The sequence below is a fragment of the Procambarus clarkii genome, chromosome 41, assembly GCF_040958095.1.
Source record: "Procambarus clarkii isolate CNS0578487 chromosome 41, FALCON_Pclarkii_2.0, whole genome shotgun sequence".
Lineage (NCBI taxonomy): Eukaryota > Metazoa > Arthropoda > Malacostraca > Decapoda > Cambaridae > Procambarus > Procambarus clarkii.
This window is the reverse complement of record NC_091190.1, coordinates 215,430-237,444: the sequence shown is the minus strand read 5'-3', so window position 1 is coordinate 237,444 and position 22,015 is coordinate 215,430. Positions and strand designations below refer to the sequence as shown.

Below are 22,015 nucleotides of genomic sequence, written 5' to 3'. Positions count from 1 at the left end.
CAACAAACTATTAGGATATTTTCCTTTCTTCAAATGTGTTCAATATTTATTTTTCATTTGTCTTATAGCAAAAGGTTTGTTCACTGGTCGGCAGGTAGGCTGCTTCATGTTTCTTACATAAAAAAAAACGTAAATAATAAAAAAAAAATTAAAGAATTTTGAAAACAAGAATAAATGTCAAAATGGTTTGTTCGGTGGTAGGCTGCTTCATGTTTCTTAACCCTTTAACTGCTCAGCCTATAAATATGACACCCCCACCCCCAGTGCACAGGAAATAAATTCTCTTGAAAAAATTCTTATGTTTTTTAAAGTGTCAAAAACCCCAGTATGGGTATATCAAAAAAATTTCGAACTTGTACTGTACTTACTTTGGCTGCTATGCGGTCCGTAAGTTGGCGCGTGACGTCATCATTCCCCGTTCACCCGTGCAGTAAGCTCCCAGGGCCGGTGGGGCGCTCGGGGCGGGGCACGCGAGTTGCCGCGAATATATTTTTGTTCATTTTTTGCGCACAGTTACAAATACATTGTTTTTACGTGCTAATCCTATGTATAATGAACACGTACACTATATTATGGCAGTAATACATCCGTACTGTCTAAGGACACTGTGTTACGTGCATGACACTTGTGTACACATATGTATCACATATTTACCATGTATCATGCTAATTTATTTATATATACATTCTATTTACAGACTATACACTGTCACACACTATATACATTCACCATCAACACATTCAGAACACCGCGAGTGTGAGCAGCCACACTCAGCCAGCCCTCCCTCACTCCTCCAACATCTTACTTGCCAACATTCCTCCTCCCACCGTACTGTTATTGTATTTATTACATGATTTACACATGTTATATATACCTATCTACATGTTTTATTTACCAGAACTATGCAAGTAAGCCGGTATTGTGTCCAAGCAGTACAATGGCCACCATACACTGCATGACAAATCACACAGCAGACAGCAGACGACGCTACGATTACGACGTCACGTCCCTCACCAAAATAGCTCCTCACAACATACTCCTGGTGCTATTATTACACTATTCACACACACTGTATATACCCATGTACATGTGTGTTCCCCATAGCGAACCAGGAAGCTAGTAAGGTGAGCAAAACAAGAGTTACTGCCACACAATGAGGCTACCTCAATTCTCTCCCTTCCTCCCTCCCTTACCAAAATTCCTCCTTCCTACGCACAATGCTCATTATAACCACAATCCCCTGTGTAAATGAATAATTGACCACAAGTTTATTTTGAAAAGGAACCTAAAAAGTCGTTTGAAGGTTCCTAGATGGACGAAATAATGCTGTGGTGCTGTGGCTAGCGCTGTGAAAATCGTGAACAGCATTGAATCACTGATATTTGAACACTGTACCCAGTCATTATCACACTCGGGCTCTTCTATAATACTATCATGGCTAAATAAAACAGATTATATATATATATTTTGACAATATTAGGCGATGCTGTGGTCACACACTGAACAGCAGTGCTATGCGCTCATGCTGCGAGCACCAGCCTTGGTTGCTCACTCACTACTGAGGCTCTGACACCCGGCAATGTGGACCATGATTTTTTTTTAAGATGGTGTCTGTTTACAAGAGCCTTGAGGAAGCTGATGTGAACCCCATATAGCCGCGGGAGTTTTGAATGGAACGTGAAAAATAAAAACATCCGGAGGCGCGTTGCGCACCCGAAGCCTGGGCCAGCAGGTGCCTTGCGCAGTTAAAGGGTTAAATAAAAAAAAAACGAAAAATAAAAGAACTGTTGAAACAATTTGAAAAATGAACAAATGCCATAAAGGTTCGTTCAGTGTTTGTCGGGTAGGCTGCTCCATTATTGAGAAGTGACAAATACAAAACAAATGGAACACATTTGAAACAAAGAAAAATTGTCATAATGGAGCAGCCTACCCGACAAACACTGAACGAAGCTTTTGCTATAACAAATAAGAAAGTAGGGCTGCTGGCTGGGTTAGTACTGCGTTAGCAACCATTTGTGGCACACGTGCCTCTGGCTCCCAAACACATGTCCGACACCGTGTTGAAAGATTGCGCTCAGTCGGTGAAATTCAGACTTTATTGTTTGAAGAACATAAGGGTCATAATATTGGTGAAGTTAGATGCAATAAGGACTTAACACAATGGTCGGATGCAAGTGATACAGCACCTATGAGAATGATACAGCGAGCATATCCAGTTGAAGCTCTGAGCCCCACCCTTGCCATCTCCAATTTATATAGATGATACATAGATGAATCGTTTTCTGCGTTCAGTGATGATGCATCTGATACAAGTAGCATAGATGAACAGTGTTAGCGGCTTCCATGGTGGTGTTTTCTATAAATATTTTCAAGAATACTTGAATCTCTTCCTGACTGACGGACACTCTTTGAGGCTGGCTGAATCTCTTCCTGTGTGGGACCTTACAAAGCGATCTTTTCAAGACTACCTTACAAATTGAGCTTTTCCTATAATCGTTTCAATACTACCTTATGCTTTACAAGCTTGGCTACATACCACCTACAAGTACTAAAGCCAAGGGTGCACGCGAGTGCGTTATTTGCAAGCACACAGAACGATGAAACAGGAAGCAAAAATCTATCTGTACCTGGTGCAAGGAGAGCAAAGTCGCGCTGTGTACCATGGACTATTTCGTTGATTATTACGCACCTCCAAAGTACTGAGTGTGTAATACAGTGTGTTACTGTGTAAATAGTGTGTGAAACTGTACATTTTGTAATTGTAGTGAATTTTTACCACGTAATATTGTGACAATAAACATTTATTGTGGACACATTACTGACACATGTATCACAGTTCCATGGAAAATTATGAACATTCTACTTTATACAAATTGTAAAGGTCATAAATATGCATCATATACGATAAAAGAAACAAATAAAACCGCATTGGAAATACAAAGAAAAAAATATTTGAAAATATATTTGTGGCAACACGCGGTGCTTGAATGGCCTGCGCGACCGTGTCTGGGAGCTTCACACACGGGTGACCAGCCCCTGATGACGTCACAGCACACCTTGTCCACGTCCTCACAGCCAAAGTAAGTAGAATTTGGTAATAATTTTACATGACATGTTCAGGGAAGGTAATTTATCATTTTACAAAGAAAAAAGATTTTTAGGGAACATTTGATGTCATGCACACTGGGGGAATTTCACAATAAACACAGTGCATCACACTGGTTATATGGGGGACATTCGTTTTGTATGACGTCCGTTTCACATGACGAACATGGAACGGATTAAATTCGTTATTCGAGGTACCACTGTATTTCTTCGGCAGCTGTGTTTAGCTAGTTTAAATCTATGTCCTCTTGTTCTTAAAATTCCAGGTCTCAGGAAATCTTCCCTGTACAGGTTGCTGAGCCTATTGGGTTCTATCATATCTACACTTGAAACTGTGTGTGGAGTCAGCCTTCACCACATCACTGCCTAATGCATTCCATTTGTCAACCACTCTGACACTAAAAAAGTTCTTTCTAATATCTCTGTGGCTCATTTGGGCACTCAGTTTCCACCTGTGTCCCCTAGTGCGTGTGCCCCTTGTGTTAAATAGCCCTGTCGATTTCCTTGAGAATCTTGAATGTGGTGATCATGTCCCCCCCTAACTCTTCTGTCTTCCAACGAAGTGAGGCTTAATTCCCATAGTCTCTCCTCGTAGCTCATACCTCTCAGCTCGGGTACTAGTCTGGTGGCAAACCTTTGAACCTTTTCCAGTTTAGTCTTATGCTTGACTAGATATGGACTTCATGCTGGAGCTGCATACTCCAGGATTGGTCTGACATATGTGGTATATAATGTTCTGAAAGATTCCTTACACAAGTTTCTAAAGGCCATTCTTATGTTAGGCAACCTGGCATATGCTGCTGATGTTATCCTCTTGATATGAGCTTCAGGGGACAGGTCTGGTGTGATATCAACCCAAGGTCTTTCTCTCTCTCTCTGACTCTTGAAGTATTTCATCTCCCAAATGATACCTTGTATCTGGTCTCCTCCTTCCTACCCCTATCTTCATTACATTACATTTGCTTGGGTTAAACTCTAACAACCACTTTGTTTGACCATTCCTGCAGATTGGTCAGGTCTTCTTGAAGCCTCAAGCTGTCCTCCTCTTGTCTTAATCCGTCTCATAATTTTGGTGTCGTCAGCAAACATTGAGAGGAATGAGTCTATACCCTCTGGGAGATCATTTACGTATATTAGAAACAGGATAGGTCCGAGTACAGAGCCCTGTGGGACTCCACTGGTGACTTCATGCCAATCTGAGGTTTCACCCCCTCACTGTAACTCTCTGCTTCCTATTGCTTAGGTACTCCCTTATCCACTGGAGCGCCCTACCAGTTACTCCTGCCTGTTTCTCCAGCATATGCATCAGCCTTTTATGGGGTACTGTGTCAAAGGCTTTCCAACAGTCCAAAAAAATGCAGTCCGCCCATCCTTCTCTTTCTTGCTTAATCTTTGTCACCTGATCGTAGACTATTAAGCCTGTAAGGCAAGATTTACCCTCCCTGAACCCTTGTTGGTGGTTGTCACGAAGTTGCTTCTCTCCAGATGTGTTACTAGGTTTTTTCTCACAATCTTCTCCATCACCTTGCATGGTATACAAGTTAAGGACACTGGCAATATATAATGCCCAATATACATATAGCATATACGTATATACTGTCTGATATACGTATAGCAACTGGTTCTGTTCCCCTGGAGACATTGTGCTTCTGTGGGTTTTTTGTTTTGTTTTGTTTTGCCTGGTGTGGGGTCAGCCTGGTGTGGCTGTAGGAATACTTGTATGATTTTGGAGGCCCTCCGCCAGGTCCCCGTGATTGCACGCATTACAGGAGTTCAACTTTTAGTTTGTTTGCTTGTTAGCTTTAGGATAACTGGTTAGCAGTACCTTGCCTGGGCTGGCTGCAACCTGCGACCCAAAGGTTGCGACCCTTTTCCTTCTTCCCACAGAAAACCAGCGTTCCAGGGCTCGGGTCTCCCAGGTCGTCCATAAGGTTATTAAGTCTAGCCAGCCTGTGGTTTATCCTCGTGCCCATGACGTTAGGAAGTTTGCTGCATTGGCTGCCGTGTTTGGCAACATGTCCTGGGCTGATATTGAGGCGTGGGGATTTTGGAGGTCGAACAGGGTCCTGACTGCCCGTTATTTGGTAAATGTTCCTGCTCCTGGTTGTTCCTGTGTTGGCTTTGGACTGCAGGGTTATCTTGAGATGATTTCAGGGCTTAGCATTCCTGCGGCCTGGTCCTCGACTAGGCTTCCTTTTTTGTTCCACACCCCTCAAGAAGCAGCCCGTAGCAGCTGTCTAACTCCCAGGTACCTATTTACTGCTAGGTAACAGGGGCATCAGGGTGGAATAATTTTTTGCCCATTTGATTCTGCCTGCATTGGGGATTGAACCCGGAACCTCAGGACTACGAATCTGATGTGCTGTCCACTTAGCTGTCAGGTGCCCTTGGTGCAGCCAGTTGTCTCGACTTCATGTTGAGGAGTGTGTGGTGGCTTCTGTGGGTTGCCTCCTTGGTAATTCCCTCTTTTTTCCTTTGGGTATGTAGCTCCAGAGTGCTGTAGGGGCTTCCCACAGAAAACCAGTGTTGAATGTAATGAAACTCCATTTTTTGGGTGAGCCCCAGAGGCTCCCTGGCAACCCTCCTTCCCTCCGGTCGGAGATTTTTCGTGTGTTTCGATGCTTAGCTTCCAAACTGGAGTGCTAGGTAGCTGGCGCGGGGAGAGGAGAGCTGTACGGATGAGCGGCGCTGCAGTATTGTATGATGTGTGCTTGTTTCTTTAGGTTCTGGGGAGTTCTGCCTCTCATTTCTGTTTTTGTTGTAATTTTCTCACCATGTTGGGTTGGTTTTGTTGTGCCTACCTTTCTGAGTTCCTAACCCTGGTCAATGGCAGATAAGGAAACACCAACCACAGAGGGGTTTTCCAGGGTCATTGCTCCCTGAAACATCTCTGATGGGACCAGGTTTTGGCTCGTGATCCCCAGTAGGCTGACCCCCATTGGCTAATGCCCATGTCTAATATATCACACATTAGCCCGATAGGTCCAGGGAGCCTCTAGGACGCACTCAGAAAATGACATTTCATTACATTCAATACTTTTTTCTGGGGGAAGCCCCGTCGGCTCCCCGGTGCTATCCAGGCTGAATGGATATGTATAACTTTCTGGCATCAGTCAAAGTGCTAGAAGTTCTTGCCTACCGGGGACCACGAGCCAGAACCTGGCCCCCTCAGAGAGGCATGAGGAGCAATGGCCTATAGAAACCCCCTTGTGATTGGGAGCATTCTATGTCTGCCATCGACCGGGACAGGCACCCAGAAAGGTAGGTGCCCCAAAACAAACCCCTATTCTGGTGAAATTATTGCTACCGAAAGCCGAACGAGTGGACAGAACTCCCCAAACAAAATTATCAAACTAGCATGACGTCATCACGTCGCCGCGCCACCGTCTGCGCAACCCCCCCCCCCCTCCTCCCCGAGAGGGGGAAGGGGGAGCCCCAGACCCTCCACACCAGCGATCCAACTGCAGTTCTTGGCTGATGGAATTGCTGGCTGGTCTAGTGCCTCTGGCTCCAGTTTTTGTTTCAGTTCTGTGCCTTGTGGTGTGGACTGTCTCTACCGGTGGGGTGTGAGCCAGGAGTAAGATTCCACAGTACTCTGGCTGCATGTGCCTAGGGCTATCTTCCCTAGGTGCCCTGTAAGTACTGTCCTTGGGGCCACCTTCCACAAGTCTGCCTTGTGGAAGGGTTCTGGGTTCTGTCTCCGCTGTGTCCTTTACTGCTCGGTTCTGGGCCGCTCTTGGAGTCGGCTGGGGTTTTGTTGCCCTGGTTTGTCTCTGGGTAGGTGGTAGTTTTCGTCACTGGTAGGAGCGCGGGGTACTGTACAGCTAATTTCACCATTAACAGCGGCCGGCTCTGTTGCGCCTGGGTACGTTGTCCTCTTGCGGGTTTTCTTTTGTTTTTGCCTGGTGGGGGGTCTGCTTTTACTATGGTCCCCCTTTCCTGTTCTAGATGAATTTCTTTCGAATTCTTCTGTTGGCGGTACTCCCCGCTTGGCCCCCGTGAGTGGACACGTCCCTGGGGGTTCAGCTTTAGCAGTTTGTTGGTAGATTTGGGCGCCGGTTCACGGTACCCTGCCTGGGCTTCCCTTAGCGTGTACCCAAGGCTAAGGGCCCTGGGAAACCCCACGGGGGCTCCGTGGTCCCTAGATGTGTTCCCCGGAGTCCCCCTCGCATCCTGCGAGTTTGAAGGTTGATCTGTCCCCTTGTCTCCGGGTGACACTCGCCTGTTGTGCCTCCGCCATGCTGCCTTTTGGGTCTTTGTTCTTGTGACCCGGAGTCGTCCGATGTTTGTTGGTCGGTACGTGCTCTCCTTCACCCAGGCCACTGATCTTGATAATCGGGTGCAGGCGGCTGCGGCGTTGCTTGCTGGGTGTGTGTTGCTGCAACGCTCTTGGTTTGCGGCCCCGGATGCCCCGAGGCTGCCCCGTTTTGGTGGTTGGGGTCTGGACTTGGGGTGGGGGTCGCTTCGGCTTTGGCTCCTTCCGCTTCTTGTTCCTCCCCTTCTGTTCTACTCACTTCCTCCCTTGCTTCCTGCTCCGAACCTTAGGAGGGTTTCGGGGTTGGGGTGGGGTCTGGTTGGGTTGAGACTCTGGCGGTCTCGGGGTTTTCCTCTTCCGGGGTGGCGGCGGAGGCATTCGAGTCGGTTCCTCCAGCCGTGCCGTATGGGTCTGACCAGTGGGCTTCCTTCATTAGTGTTTGCACGGCTGCCCCGACTTTTCCTTGTTAAGCTGGGGCTTTGGGGGTGCGGCTCGGCCCTGGGTCATGCCGTAGAGGTTCCCGGGGTTAGGGAGGGGTTACCTGAGGGGCCTCGGCCCCGTTTGCCCCTCTTGGGTTCTTGTACCTTTGGTGTGGGGCTGACAGTTCCTCAGAGTGGGGTTGTTCCTTGCCTCTGTGTTCCTGTTGTTTCAGGTATACCCCTCCCTGGGTTCGTTTCCGTGTTCCTTCGGGTTCGTCAGTCCCGTCGTTCATGGGGGTGTGTTTCACCCCATTTTCCTTACCCTTTTCGCACTTATGTCGTGATGCTGTTCACGAAAAAAAAAATAAAGTGTTCAGGTAAGGTACATCCATACAAGGTGTGTAACAAACATTGATGGATTTCTATCTTGGCCTAGTACGCAGGGCCTCAACCGTTTCGTATCATTGTATCTGCAAGTTCCTTGGTCAGGGGTGCTTGTCAGGGTTCTAAATAAATGATAAATATAAATGTTTATTTAGGTAAGGTACGTACGTCCAAGAGATTTTACAAAGAATGATGGATTTATAGATAGGGCTAGTACATTGCCTATAGCCACTATTATGCAAAGTGTTTCGGGCATTCGTTTCGGGCAAAGCGTTCTCGTTGGTTCACGAGTCTCTTCGCACCTTTCAATATTATTGGAACGTCTGTTGATTTTCGATGTGGTTTCCATCGGGTCTTTTGTCGGCCTTGTTGGTTCCCTTCCACCATCTGTTTTCTTTTGCTTCGTTTTCGCGTCGTCTCTACTTCCAGTTTCGGCGTTCTTTGTCTTCGTTCCGCACACCTTCCTGGTGTTTGTACGATGTCTGTACGTTGTGTGTACGATTTGTGTGTCCGCCTGGTGTACGAGCCACGCCTCCCTGTGGACGGGTGGTGCGTTTCGTACCTCGTGTGCTGGGGCCGCAGTGTGCGTTTTGTTTACGGGTGGTATGCTCGTGTGTTCGCGCCGTTTCTCGTGGTTTTCTACGGCTTCTTGCTCGTTTCTCCCTCCGGTCGTGGCCCTCTGGATGCTGAGGGTGTTTTGAATTTGTCGGGGGATGTCACTTTGTTCTCCCTTTGTCCTGCTTCGTCTTCTGCAGGGCGCGCACCTCTGGCCGTATTCTCCTTCGACCTCGCATTTTATTCAGGTAAGGGTACATACTATGCCTACTGCCTCGAGTATGCATGGCTTTCGGGCACGCCTTTAGCGCTGCTCCTGGTGTGTTACTTGGCTCGCCTGTGTTGTGGCACGGTTGTGTGTCTGCTCTGCAGGTGAGGTTGTCTTGTCTGGCGCTTCTGTCGGCCTAGTGCTGGTTCTCACTTTTGGTGGGGTGCTTGCCTAGTAGTGCTTGCGGGGGTTGAGCTCTGGCTCTTGGGCCCCGCCTCTCCTGTCAGTTGACGGTTGCGCAGTTTCTGAGCCTTCTGGGCTCTGTCTTCTTGTTTGCTCCTGTGGGTGGTGTCTGCCTCCTCCACATGGCATTTTGGTGCTTTTGGCTTCCTTTCCCTCTGCCATTACTCGGGTTCTTTTTAGTGTCTGTGGCTCCTTTGGGTGCTCACTACCTCCGGTGTCCCCTTGTGCTACCTGCATGGACATAAGTACAATGGCCCTGTGGAGGGCCTCTTGGCCCGTGCGAGGCAGCTACTAATTTAAATTAAATTTTGCTCCGAGGGGCGAGTTTCTTGGGCTGCGCCACTCATCTTGTGAGTAGACACACCAACATAGCAGCATGTACAACACTCCCCGATAGGAGGAATACCTGCTGGGTTGTTCATCCTGTCACTTGTACCCAGACACAGCTGGGATTTGCGTAACTGTCTCCAGTGAACAGCTCCTCAAACAAGAAGATTATCATACATTCCCACTCACTTACATGTCCAACCCGCCCTTGCACCAATAGTGGGGCCCCACCACCACGTTACGTGGTACTTGGTTCCGCACATCACCGGGCCTGTTACTGTGCCGGTCATTCCTCCGGTCTTTCCTGATTCTGAGCTTATCCCTTTTATGCCCATTGTTTCGTGCCCACAATGTGCCGCACGGGTGGCATGTGCCACTATCCCAGTTTCTATTGTTTCGTGGAGATTGGTCAATAAACACAAACACTAAGGGACTACTTATCTTTTGTTGCATATACAGTAGTTGTGGGTGATCATTGGCGGGCAATGGTGTGGTTGGGTGCACTGAGTGTCGGTACGGTGTCTCGCATGTCTGTTCTAGACCACACTTGCCGGTAGACTAGTTATTAATCGCTACTCTGCTGGTTATATGCTTGGGCGCCGCCTCAGTTCCCCACAGGTTGGCAAGACTTTTTGTTGGACGTACGGAACGGTTTGAGTTCCGTCGTTGGTACTTTGTGGAGCTTTGCTTCTCTCGTTAGGCTCATGCGTTTTGAGCGAGTATCTTCTTGGGATCCTCTACTCCTTCTGCCACCCTTGTTCACTGTTCCATCCTTGTTTACTCTTCCCCGCTTGGCGGGATTGCGTCGATGGCTCCTGACTGGGGTGTTGGGTGTGGTGTTTGGTCACCTTGCGTGAGTCTTTAGTGCTTTTTGTCCATCTTTTGTTCTTTGTTGTCCTGTGGGGCTCTGCCCCACATTTCGGTGCTTTTGTTTTCGTTGTAGACCCCTGGGTCTTTTCCCTGTCTGGACACTTACCTTGCCTATCTTCGGTGCCTGACTGCACCCTCACATAGCTGAGGGAGAAATCTTCTCAAGAACCTCAAGATAACCCTGCTGTCCGTAAGGTCCCTCAGGTATGTACGCGCTCCTCTACACATTTTGTGGTTGGTCGTGTGCATTACTTCCCGGCCGCTCTTGGCCGTATTCGTGGTTTTCCTTACCTAATGCAGTTTTCCTCCCCCATGCTACACTTTCTGGGGGGAGCCCCGTCGGCTCCCCGGAGCTATCCCAGGCTGATATGCTAATGTCAGACTTTGGCATCAGTCATGTGTATGGAGTTCTTAGGCCTACCGGGGACCACGGCCAGAACCGGGCCCCCTCAGAGAGGCAAGGGGAGCAATGGCCTATAGAAGCCCCCGTGTAGTTGGAAGCATTCTATGTCTGCCATCGACCGGAACAGGCACCCAGAAAGGTAAGCGCCCCAAAACAAACCCCTATTCTGGTTAAAATTGCTACCTAAAACCGAACTAGTGGATAGAACTCCCCAACCGAAAACAAGCAAACTAGTGTGACGTCACACACTGCCGCGCCGCTGTCTGCGCAGCTCCCCCCTCCCCGGGAGGGGGAAGGGGGAGCCCCAGACCCCCCGCGCCGGCTACCCACACCTCAGTTCTTGAGGCTGATGCTATAGGCGATGGTCGTGTGCTCTGGCTCCGGTGTCGCTACTGCACTGTGCTTTGCGTGTGGTGTTAGTTTTGTGGGTGCGAGAGCCAGGAGTTATCTTCAGTACTCGGGCTGCATGCGCCTAGGGCTGCCTTCCCTAGGTGCCCTGTAAGTACTGCCCTTGGGGCTTGGGGCCACCTTCCACAGGCTCCTCGGGGTCTGCCTCTGCTGGTCCGTTTTACCTTTCGGTTTTTCGGCCGCCTGTTGGGCTCTTGGGTGTTCTGTTCTCCCTTGTTACCGGCAGGTAAGAGGCAGTTTGCACTGGTAGGGGCGCAGGGTGCTGCTCAGCTTGTATTTCCCGACATCGCGGCCGGCTCTGTTCCTTGGGGTTCGCTGTCCTCTTGCGGGGTTTTGTTTTTCTTTTTGTTTTTGCCTGGTGGGGGTTCTGTCATTTTATTCAGTTTGTTTTTGCCCTTCCACTGTTCTCCTCGGTGGCGCCCCCTGCTAGGTCCCCGTGAGTGTACACGTCCCTGGGGTTCAGCTTTAGAAGTTTGCTTGGTAGTTTTGGGCGCCGGTTTGCAGCACCCTGCCTGGGACTACCTGAGCGCGAGTCCTCTTAAAGTAAACGCTCAGGACCCTGGGAATCCCCTAGGGGGCGCGTGGGTCCGATGGATGTGACCCCGGAGTCCCCACTCGCTGTGTGCGAGTTTGAGGGTTGCTCGGTCCCCTTGTCTCAGGGTGACCCTCATTGTTTTTGCCTCTGCCACGCTGCCTGTTGGGTCGGTGATACTTTCGACCCTGAGTCCTGTGAGTGTTGCTGCTTGCTTGTGACTCAATTTACCCAATCCTCTGATGATTCTATTCGGTACGGGCGGCACGTGCGTTGCAGTCTAGGTTTCGTCTGTTGCAACGCGCTCGGTTGGTTGCTTCCCCGGATGCCCCGGGGCTGCCCCGCTTTGCTTTTCGAGACCCGGACTTGGGGGTGGGGGTCGCTTCGATCCTGGTTCAGTCCGCACCTCCTCGTCCTTCCCCTTCTGTTCGTTCTGGTCCCCCGCCCCTGCTTCCGGCCCCGAAGCGTCTGAGGGTTTCGGGGTCGGAGCAGGGGTTACTTGATCTCGAGACTCGGGCAGCTTCGGGGGTTGCCCCTTCCGGGGGGGCGGCAGAGGCATTCGAGTCTTGTCTCCCGGCCGAAGCTTCAGGGTCTGACCAGTGGGCCCCCCTTCCTCCAGCTTTTCCGGCTGCTCCGTCCTTGTCTTGTGGGGTCGGGGCTTGGGGAGAGGACTCGGCCTCGGGTCCTGTGGTGACGGACCTCGAGCTGGGGAGGGGCTGACTTGGGGGCCTTGGGCCCCGCTGGACCCCGCCTGGGTTTTTCTTCCCACTGAGCGGGGCTTATTGTTACAAGGAGTGGGGTTTTCTTTTCCCCCCTCTGCGTACGAGTTGGATTTGGTGTCGGCCCCTCCCCGGGTTCGGTTCCGTGTTCCCCGGGTACGTCGGTTCCGTCCTTCCGGAGGTTTTCGGCTTATCGCATCCAACCTGGTGTGGTGCGAGCGGCCTTTGCAGCTTACCTCCTGCGTGACCCGGATTATGCCTCGGAAATGGATCCGTCCACGTTCAGGTTTGGGACTTCGTTCCCTTTCTGGCTCCGTTACGAGGTTCCGGAGTCGTCCTGGCTAGCAGACTGCCCCTTGTTTGGTCTGGATTCCTGGCATTCCTTCTGTCGTTCCCGCACGCTGGAGTGGCGGGAAGCTTCCACGGTGCTTCAGGTTTTCCTGGGGGGTGAACTTGAGTACCTGAATGAGTGCTTGTTTGCCCCTGCCCTTCCCCGCGATGTGGGCGTTATTCGGCTCCATGTGCAGGTTCCCTCCCTTTCGGCGCGCTCGTGGCGGAGGACTTGCGCGCCCGGGGCCTTTTGTGTTCGGCCTTGCGGTTCTTTTCCCTCCTGGAGCTGTCTTCGGATTGGCTCGTGGAGGATGTGGGGACGCTTGGGTCCGTCCCGGGGTCCGGCACCTTGTCCTCGGCTGCGCGTTCGTCGGCTGCCTTGTTGAAGCTGTTCACGCCGATTTTGCGGGATGCGGTTTCCCTGTTCTATGCTTCCCGTCTCGCGTGTCGGCAGGCGGTGCTGGGTTCCTCCGTGGAATCTGCTTGGGCTCTGGCTCTTAGGCGTTCTTCACCTTTTTGTCCTCTCCTGTTTGGGGAGTCGGCCGTGGCGCAGTTTATTCAGGCTGCGTCGGCGGCTTGTCGTCCGATGTCGGACTTGTTGGTTTTCCGGGGGTCCCGGGGTGGGTCTTCGGAAAGGTCGTGCCAGGGCTCGGGGTTCCTCTCGTCGTGGTAGGCCTCTGGTGTCAGGTTTGGGGTTGGCTCCTCCTGCGGACCCTCCCTCGTCTGGTCGGCGCGGTGTTCGTGCTGTGCGGGGTTCTGGGTCTCGTAAGGGTCGCCGGCCCTTTCGCGGTTTGCCCCCTTGACGGGGCGATGGGGGGGCGGCTTGCGCTGTTCGCCCGCGCCTGGTCCCACGATTCATGGGCCTTTCGGGTCGTGTCGCGGCCTGCGGTGGCGTTGGGTGGCCCCTCCCCCTTTGGGGGGTCGGGGCTGGCAGGGCAGGCTTCTTCCCCTGCGCTCTGTCGAGTCGTCTTGGAGTGGGTACGCTTGGGCGTCGTCGAAACGACGTCGTCCCTCAGATGGGTTTCCCGTCTGTTTCCGGTTCCGAAACGGGACTGCGCGGACCTGCGGTTCATTCTGGACTTGTCCCGTCTGAACCCCTGGGTTCATTGCCCCTCCTTTCGGATGACTACGCTGTCTCAGGTTCGGCTCCTCTTGGAGCCGGGAGCTTGGATGGTGTCCCTGGACCTCCGGGACACTTATTGGCATGTCCCGATTCACCGCGGTTCAGGGACTGGCTTGGTTTTGTAGTGGGGCGTCTGAGTTACCGCTTTCGTTGTCTCCCGTTCGGGTTGAACCTGGCACCTCGCGTGTTCACACGCCTTACACGGGTTGTGGTGGCTTGTTTGCGTCTCCTAGGTGTTCGGGTGTTGGCCTACCTCGACGACTGGCTGGTTTGGGCTCCCAGCCAGTCGCTTGCTTGCTAGCCAGGGATTTGGTTCTTTCCCAGCTCGCCGGGTTCGGGTTCTTGGTGAACTGGAGGAAGTCCCATCTGGTTCCCTCTCAGGTTCGGACTTGGCTGGGTCTCGTGTGGGACTCTCGCACCGCCTCCTTGTCTCTCCCTCCGGAGTCTCTCCCTCCGGAGTCTCTCCCTCCGGAGTCTCTCCTGCGGCTGCGGTCCCGCCTTCGTCTGTTTCTGGAGGGCCCTCGGGTCACCCGGCGGTTGCTCGAGGGGCTGTGCGGGAGCCTGAACTTCGCGATGGTGGTCTACCCGCCGGGTCGGGTTTGGCTTCGACGGCTGTTCTGGTTCCTTCGGGGTTCCCCCTTCCGCCTCTCTCGCGATCGCAGAGTTCGACCCCCGGGGGACTTGCGTCGGTTGCTGCGTCACCGGCTTCCTCTTCGGGTTTTTCGGGGTTCAGTGCCTTGGCGCCTACCCGAGCCCTCGCTCGATGTGTACACGGATGCGTCGTCTCTCGGCTGGGGTTTTGTGACCAGTGCTCACCAGGCCGGCCAGGGGCGTTAGGATCCGTCCTTCCGTCGAGCTCACAGTACGGTGCGGGAGTTCGCGGCGGTGTGGTTTGCTCTGGGGAGGATTCGGGTGGCCCGCGGATCGACGATTCGGCTCCATTCGGACTGCTCTCCGGTGGTTCATTGCCTGAACCGCGGGGGTTCGATGCGGTCCTTGTCTCTTTGGGGTTGGTCACTTCGGGTGACTCGTCTGCTGAGTTCTTGGGGTTTGGCTCTCCTGGCGGTTCACGTACGGGGCGTGTCCAACGTCTTGGCCGACGCCCTGTCTCGCTTCGTTCCCCTCTCCACGGAGTGGACGGTCGACGACGAGTCCTTCCGTTGGCTTTGCCAGACGTTCGGGCGCCCCGAAGTGGACCTCTTCGCGTTGGCGCGGTCGCGGCGTCTTCCCGTTTATGCGGCGCCCTTCCCCGATTGCGAGGCCGTCGGGGTCGATGCCTTTCGGCTAGACTGGTCGAGGTGGGGGTTCCTGTACCTCTTTTCCCCGGTTCGGCTGTTGCTCCAGGTCCTGACTCGCTTAGAGACTTACAGGGGGAGAGTTGTCCTTCTGGCCCCTTGGTGGCCGGCCCAGCCTTGGTTTCAGGCGCTGGTTGCTCGGTGTCCGAACCCGAGGGTTTTCCCGCGGCTCCGCCTCTTTCAGCAGATCGGGCCGGTACGTCACGTAGCTGGTTCGATCTTCTCCTCGAGTCTTCGCGTATGGTTTTTTTGACTCGAGTCTATCATCATCTCTATGGTGATCAGGTGGCCTCCTTGTTGGTGTCCCACCTGAGGGCTTCTTCTCGGCGGCAGTATGAAGTTTCCTGGCGGTCCTTCCGTTTCTTTTTGCGTCTTCGTCGTGTTAGCTCCTTGTCTGTTCGGGTGGTCTTGTCCTTCCTCTCGTGGTTGTTTCAGGACCGTCATCTTATGCCTAACACTGTCGCTTCGTATCGTGCGGCGCTGGCGGAGCCGCTTGAGCTTGCTTTCGGTATCGATGTTACGTCTGCGCCGTTTCGCAAGCTGTCCCGTGCATTGTTTCACCTCCGGCCTGCTCATGCGTCGCCTGAGCCGTCCTGGTCTTTGGACAGAGTGCTCGCTTTCCTTTCATCTCCTCGTTTCGTTGTGGCCCCTTCGGTCCAGGATTGTTTTTCCAAGGCACTTTTCTTGTTGGCTTTGGCCTCTGGGGGTCGGGTAGGGGAGCTTCATGCTCTCCTCCGGCGCAGGGGTTTCTGCTCTTTTGGTCGTGGTGATAGTTTTGTTCGTTTGCAGCCGTCTCCTTCTTTTCTGGTGAAGAATGAGACTGCTGCGTTCCGGAGGGGTCCATGGGTGGTTGATGCTTGGTTGGTCAGGCCGGGGGTGCATCATATTTTGTGTCCGGTTGCGGCGCTTCGCCGTTATTTGCGCGCCACAGCTTCTGTGTCCGGGGACGCGCTGTGGGTTGATCCGGTTTCCCTTCTTCCCTGTTCGCGGGTTCGGGTCTCTCAGGTCGTCCGCAGGGTTATTAGGTCCAGCCAGCCTGCGGTCTATCCCCGTGCCCATGACGTTCGTAAGTTCGCGGCTCTTGCTGCCGTCTTTGGGAATATGTCTTGGTCTGATATTCGGGCGCGGGGATTTTGGCGGTCGAACAGGGTCCTGGCTGCTCGTTACCTTGTGAATGTCCCTGGGCCTAGTCGGGCCTGTGTTGCTTTGGGTCGGCGGTTGCAGCCAGTTGTCTCGGCTTCGAGTTGAGGGGTGAGCGACGACCGCCTCCCGGGTAAGTCCCTCTTTTTCTGTCTGTGGGTAGTTAGCTCCGGGGAGCCGACGGGGCTCCCCCTAGAAAACCAGCGTTGAATGTAATGAAACGCCATTTTCTGGGTGAGTCCCGGAGGCTCCGCGGCATCCCTCCCTCCCTCCGGTCGGCGGTTTTTTGCGTTTTTGACATCCAGCCTCAAGAACTGAGGTGTGGGTAGCCGGCGCGGGGGGTCTGGGGCTCCCCCTTCCCCCTCCCGGGGAGGGGGGAGCTGCGCAGACAGCGGCGCGGCAGTGTGTGACGTCACACTAGTTTGCTTGTTTTCGGTTGGGGAGTTCTATCCACTAGTTCGGTTTTAGGTAGCTATTTTAACCAGAATAGGGGTTTGTTTTGGGGCGCTTACCTTTCTGGGTGCCTGTTCCGGTCGATGGCAGACATAGAATGCTTCCAACTACACGGGGGCTTCTATAGGCCATTGCTCCCCTTGCCTCTCTGAGGGGGCCCGGTTCTGGCCGTGGTCCCCGGTAGGCCTAAGAACTCCATACACATGACTGATGCCAAAGTCTAACATTAGCATATCAGCCTGGGATAGCTCCGGGGAGCCTCCGGGACTCACCCAGAAAATGGCGTTTCATTACATTCAACGCTGGTTTTTTGTGTATCTGAGTCAGTGCTTCTTGATTATCCTGTTTGGTGCTCCGGTGGACCTCTGTCCATGTTCCACGTCCTGCTTTTGGACTTCTCCGGTGTTCCGTTTTGGTACCGAGTTCCTGCGATTTCTGTGTGGTTTTCTGCAGGCTTCGGGTTGCACTGTCTGTGGGAGGGGGGGGGGGTGGACTTTTCGGTCTGCCGCTCCTGCCTTCCTGGTTCCTTTTCTTGGAACCGGGTTTGCTGGGTTCCGGTCCTGGTGTCGGTTTTCCTTGTTCCTTTTCCGGACCGGTTTGTTTTCCTGCGGTTCTCATCCTCGGTGGTTCTCCTCTTGGATGCCTCGGGGATGCGTGTATCATTCTTCCCTGCTGGAGCTGGTTCTGTTGCTCCTTTGGGTTGCGGGGTCGCTGTTTTTAGATTCGCGTTTTGCACTTTCGATCGTGGTGTTCGTTTCTCGTCGTTTGTGTCGGCACAGGTGGGTTCGTTATTGGTCTCCCACCTGCATGTTTTGTCTAGGGGGCGGTGTTTGGTTTTCCTATCGCTGCAAAGGGTCCTTCGGTCTTTGATAGGGTTGGTTTGTCTTCCCTTTGGGGTTGTTCTGGGACCGTTGTCTGAGATTGTCCTGTCACCTCATGTTGGGTGGTGCTGGCAGAGCCGCTCCTGCTTACGTTCAGTGTTGCGGTTCCTTCTGCTCCAATCCACTTGCTGTCCTGGGCGTTGTTCCCCTCTGGCCTGCTCTTGAGTTTTGGGGCCGTCCTGGTCGTTGGCCTGGGTGGTCTTTTTCTTCTCGTTTTGGTCTTTTTGTTTCTGGTTTTGGTTGTTCAGTTAGGACGTGTGGTATCCGCCTCCCGGTTTCTTCCCTGTTTTACTTGTCTTTTGGTAAGGTAGCTCCGGGGAGCCGACGGGGCTCCCCCCAGAAAACCAGCGTTGAATATAATGAAACGCCATTTTCTGGGTGAGTCCCGGAGGCTCCCCGGCATCCCTCCCTTCCTCCGGTCATCGGCGTTTTCGTGTCTTTTTGACATCCACCCTAAGAACTGCCAGTTGGATCGCCGGCATGGAGGGTCTGGGGCTCCCCCTTCTCCCTCTCGGGGAGGGGGGGTTGCGCAGACGGTGGCGCGGCGACGTGATGACGTCATGCTAGTTTGATAGTTTTGTTTGGGGAGTTCTGTCCACTCGTTTGGCTTTCGGTAGCAATAATTTCACCAGAATGGGGGTTTGTTTTGGGGCGCCTACCTTTCTGGTGCCTGTCCCAGTCGATGGCAGACATAGAATGCTCCCAATCACAAGGGGGTTTCTATAGGCCATTGCTCCTCATGCCTCTCTGAGGGGGGCCAGGTTCTGGCTCGTGGTCCCCGGTAGGCAAGAACTTCTAGCACTTTGACTGATGCCAGAAAGTTATACATATCCATTCAGCCTGGATAGCTCCGGGGAGCCTCCGGGACTCGCCCAGAAAATGGTGTTTCATTACATTCAACGCTGGTTTTTTTTTTAAGTTTTTATATTAAAGAAACATAATTTTAGCGTATGAATGGTGTAGAATTGAAGTTAAGATAAAATATTAGATATTTGTTTTTCCATTTCAGGTTCAAAAATTTTGTCCGAAGAAGGCAACATTCCAAAGGATCAAAAATACCCTATGAGACTGAAAGGCATCAGTATCTGTTTCTCAATGATGAAGGCAGCTTTATGTGGCAACTACGTCAACTTTGGAGTCTTTCGCCTATACGGTGATGATGCCTTGGAGTCTGCATTACACACTTTGGTTAAGCTGCTGCTGTCAATTCCTCAGTCAGATCTCTTGGTTAGTAGTGTTTTGTGTGTGTAATTTTGGGAAATATAGAAATAATAAAAAAGTTGGCTTTACTTAATTGTTCACAAATTACATGTAGTAAATGAATGAAACCTTTTAGCACTGAAACATTGTCAAGCTTGAGAGGAGTGTAAGTTAGCTAGCAAACTGCCAACAGTCAGTTTGTTCCACATACACATAATATTCCTTACTTACCTAAGAGCTGAAGCTCAACCCTTGGAAGCACAGATAGGCGAGTACCCAGAGTTTAAAAAAAATGAATTATTGACAGTTTTGTTCATGTTTGAGACTGTATCTGTCCTATTTTTATAAGAATTGATATAACCCTGAAAATTAATTAATCTTATTGGATTTTTATATAATGTACTGGGAGTTGAGTTCAGTTTATTTTTGCAATATCTTGATTGAAAAGAACACTTGATTATGGATCTTCCAGGTTCTCATTCATTCATATATATATATATATATATATATATATATATATATATATATATATATATATAAATATATATATATTATATATATATTATATATATATATATATTATATATATATATATATATATATATTTATTATTTATTTATTTATTTATTTATTTATTTATTTTGGTAGCAGTCTTTCCTGTAGACATATATTATTAAATATGACCGAAAAAGTAAGATTAATAATTCTAACACTAATTTTCTCAATCTTTCGTACATTTCTTTCACTGTTGGAGGTAATCAAAAATCAATTCTCCAAAATTCATTTTTATTTCTAGTCTGACGCGACACGAGCGCGTTTCGTAAAACTTATTACATTTTCAAAGACTTTAGTTCACAAATACACAACTGAATAGAACTTACGCATCTCCGATTTTATATCTACATTTGAGTGAGGTGGAAGGGGTGATGTGGCATTAACACAAGACAGAACAAGATGTGGTATTAATAGGGTATTAATTTCATCAACACAAGACAGAACAAGAGTATTAATAGGGTATTAATTTCATCAACACAAGACAGAACACGAAACAATGGATATTGAATAGAAGTGTTTGTAGAAAGCCTATTGGTCCATATTTCTTGATGCTTCTATATTGGAGCGGAGTCTTGAGGTGGGTAGAATATAGTTGTGCAATAATTGGCTGTTGATTGCTGGTGTTGACTTCTTGATGTGTAGTGCCTCGCAAACGTCAAGCCGCCTGCTATCGCTGTATCTATCGATGATTTCTGTGTTGTTTACTAGGATTTCTCTGGCGATGGTTTGGTTGTGGGAAGAGATTATATGTTCCTTAATGGAGCCCTGTTGCTTATGCATCGTTAAACGCCTAGAAAGAGATGTTGTTGTCTTGCCTATATACTGTTTTTTTGGAGCTTACAGTCCCCAAGAGGGCATTTGAAGGCATAGACGACGTTAGTCTCTTTTAAAGCGTTCTGTTTTGTGTCTGGAGAGTTTCTCATGAGTAGGCTGGCCGTTTTTCTGGTTTTATAGTAAATCGTCAGTTGTATCCTCTGATTTTTGTCTGTAGGGATAACGTTTCTATTAACAATATCTTTCAGGACCCTTTCCTCCGTTTTATGAGCTGTGGAAAAGAAGTTCCTGTAAAATAGTCTAATAGGGGGTATAGGTGTTGTGTTAGTTGTCTCTTCAGAGGTTGCATACTTTTCACTTTCCTTCTTATGATGTCTTCGACGAAACCATTGGAGAAGCCGTTATTGGCTAGGACCTGCCTTACCCTACAGAGTTCTTCGTCGACTTGCTTCCATTCTGAGCTGTGGCTGAGAGCACGGTCGACATATGCGTTAACAACACTCCTCTTGTACTGTCTGGGCAGTCGCTGTTGGCATTTAGGCACATTCCTATGTTTGTTTCCTTAGTGTAGACTGCAGTGTGGAAACCTCCGCCCTTTTCCATGACTGTTACATCTAGAAAGGGCAGCTTCCCATCCTTTTCCATCTCGTAAGTGAAACGCAGCACGGAACTCTGCTCAAATGCCTCCTTCAGCTCCTGCAGATGTCTGACATCAGGTACCTGTGTAAAAATGTCGTCAACATACCTGCAGTATATGGCCGGTTTCAAGTTCATGTCGACTAAGACTTTTTGCTCGATGGTACCCATGTAGAAGTTTGCAAACAGGACACCTAGGGGAGAACCCATGGCGACCCCATCTACTTGCTTATACATGTGCCCATCCGGGCTCAAGAAGGGTGCCTCTTTAGTACAAGCTTGGAGTAGTTTCCTCAGAATATTTTCTGGTATGTCATGAGGAGTACAGGCTGGATCACGATACACTCTGTCGGCTATCATTCCGATTGTCTCGTCCACAGGTACGTTGGAAACAGCGATTCTACGTCCAACGAGGTTCTTATCCCTGTGGCCCGTGTGCCCCGCAGTAAGTCAACAAATTCCTTTGGAGACTTCAGGCTGAAGGCGCAAGGAACATAAGGAGTCAGCAGGCCGTTGAGTCGCTTCGCCAGTCTGTACGTGGGTGTGGGTATCTGGCTAATGATTGGCCGAAGTGGGATTCCAGGCTTGTGCGTCTTGACATTTCCATACGCATATCCAGGTTTATATTCCCCAATGATCTTTGGCAGGTGGAGTCCGGATTTCTTGGCGTTCACAGTTTCGATCAGTTTGTTGACCTTTGCTTTTAACTAAGTTCTAAGTTTAACTGACCAAACTAAGTTCCAAAGGGTAACGAAGGACACTACAGCCGAATTAAAAGCAAAGGTCAACAAACTGATCGAAACTGTGAACGCCAAGAAATCCGGACTCCACCTGCCAAAGATCATTGGGGAATATAAACCTGGATATGCGTATGGAAATGTCAAGACGCACAAGCCTGGAATCCCACTTCGGCCAATCATTAGCCAGATACCCACACCCACGTACAGACTGGCGAAGCGACTCAACGGCCTGCTGACTCCTTATGTTCCTTGCGCCTTCAGCCTGAAGTCTCCAAAGGAATTTGTTGACTTACTGCGGGGCACACGGGCCACAGGGATAAGAACCTCGTTGGACGTAGAATCGCTGTTTACCAACGTACCTGTGGACGAGACAATCGGAATGATAGCCGACAGAGTGTATCGTGATCCAGCCTGTACTCCTCATGACATACCAGAAAATATTCTGAGGAAACTACTC

General features: G+C 50.6%; 1 protein-coding gene across 1 annotated transcript in view; it reads left to right on the top strand.

The window, feature by feature from the left end:
* The window catches only part of LOC123754655 (exportin-7), a 396,982-nt gene extending 377,774 nt beyond the window's left edge, over positions 1-19,208 (top strand). The window contains 1 exon segment of the mRNA XM_069339312.1: positions 18,663-19,208. Within this exon segment, the coding sequence (XP_069195413.1) occupies positions 18,663-18,904 (242 nt within the window). The 3' untranslated portion in view covers positions 18,905-19,208.
* Positions 19,209-22,015: the final 2,807 nt, after the last annotated feature.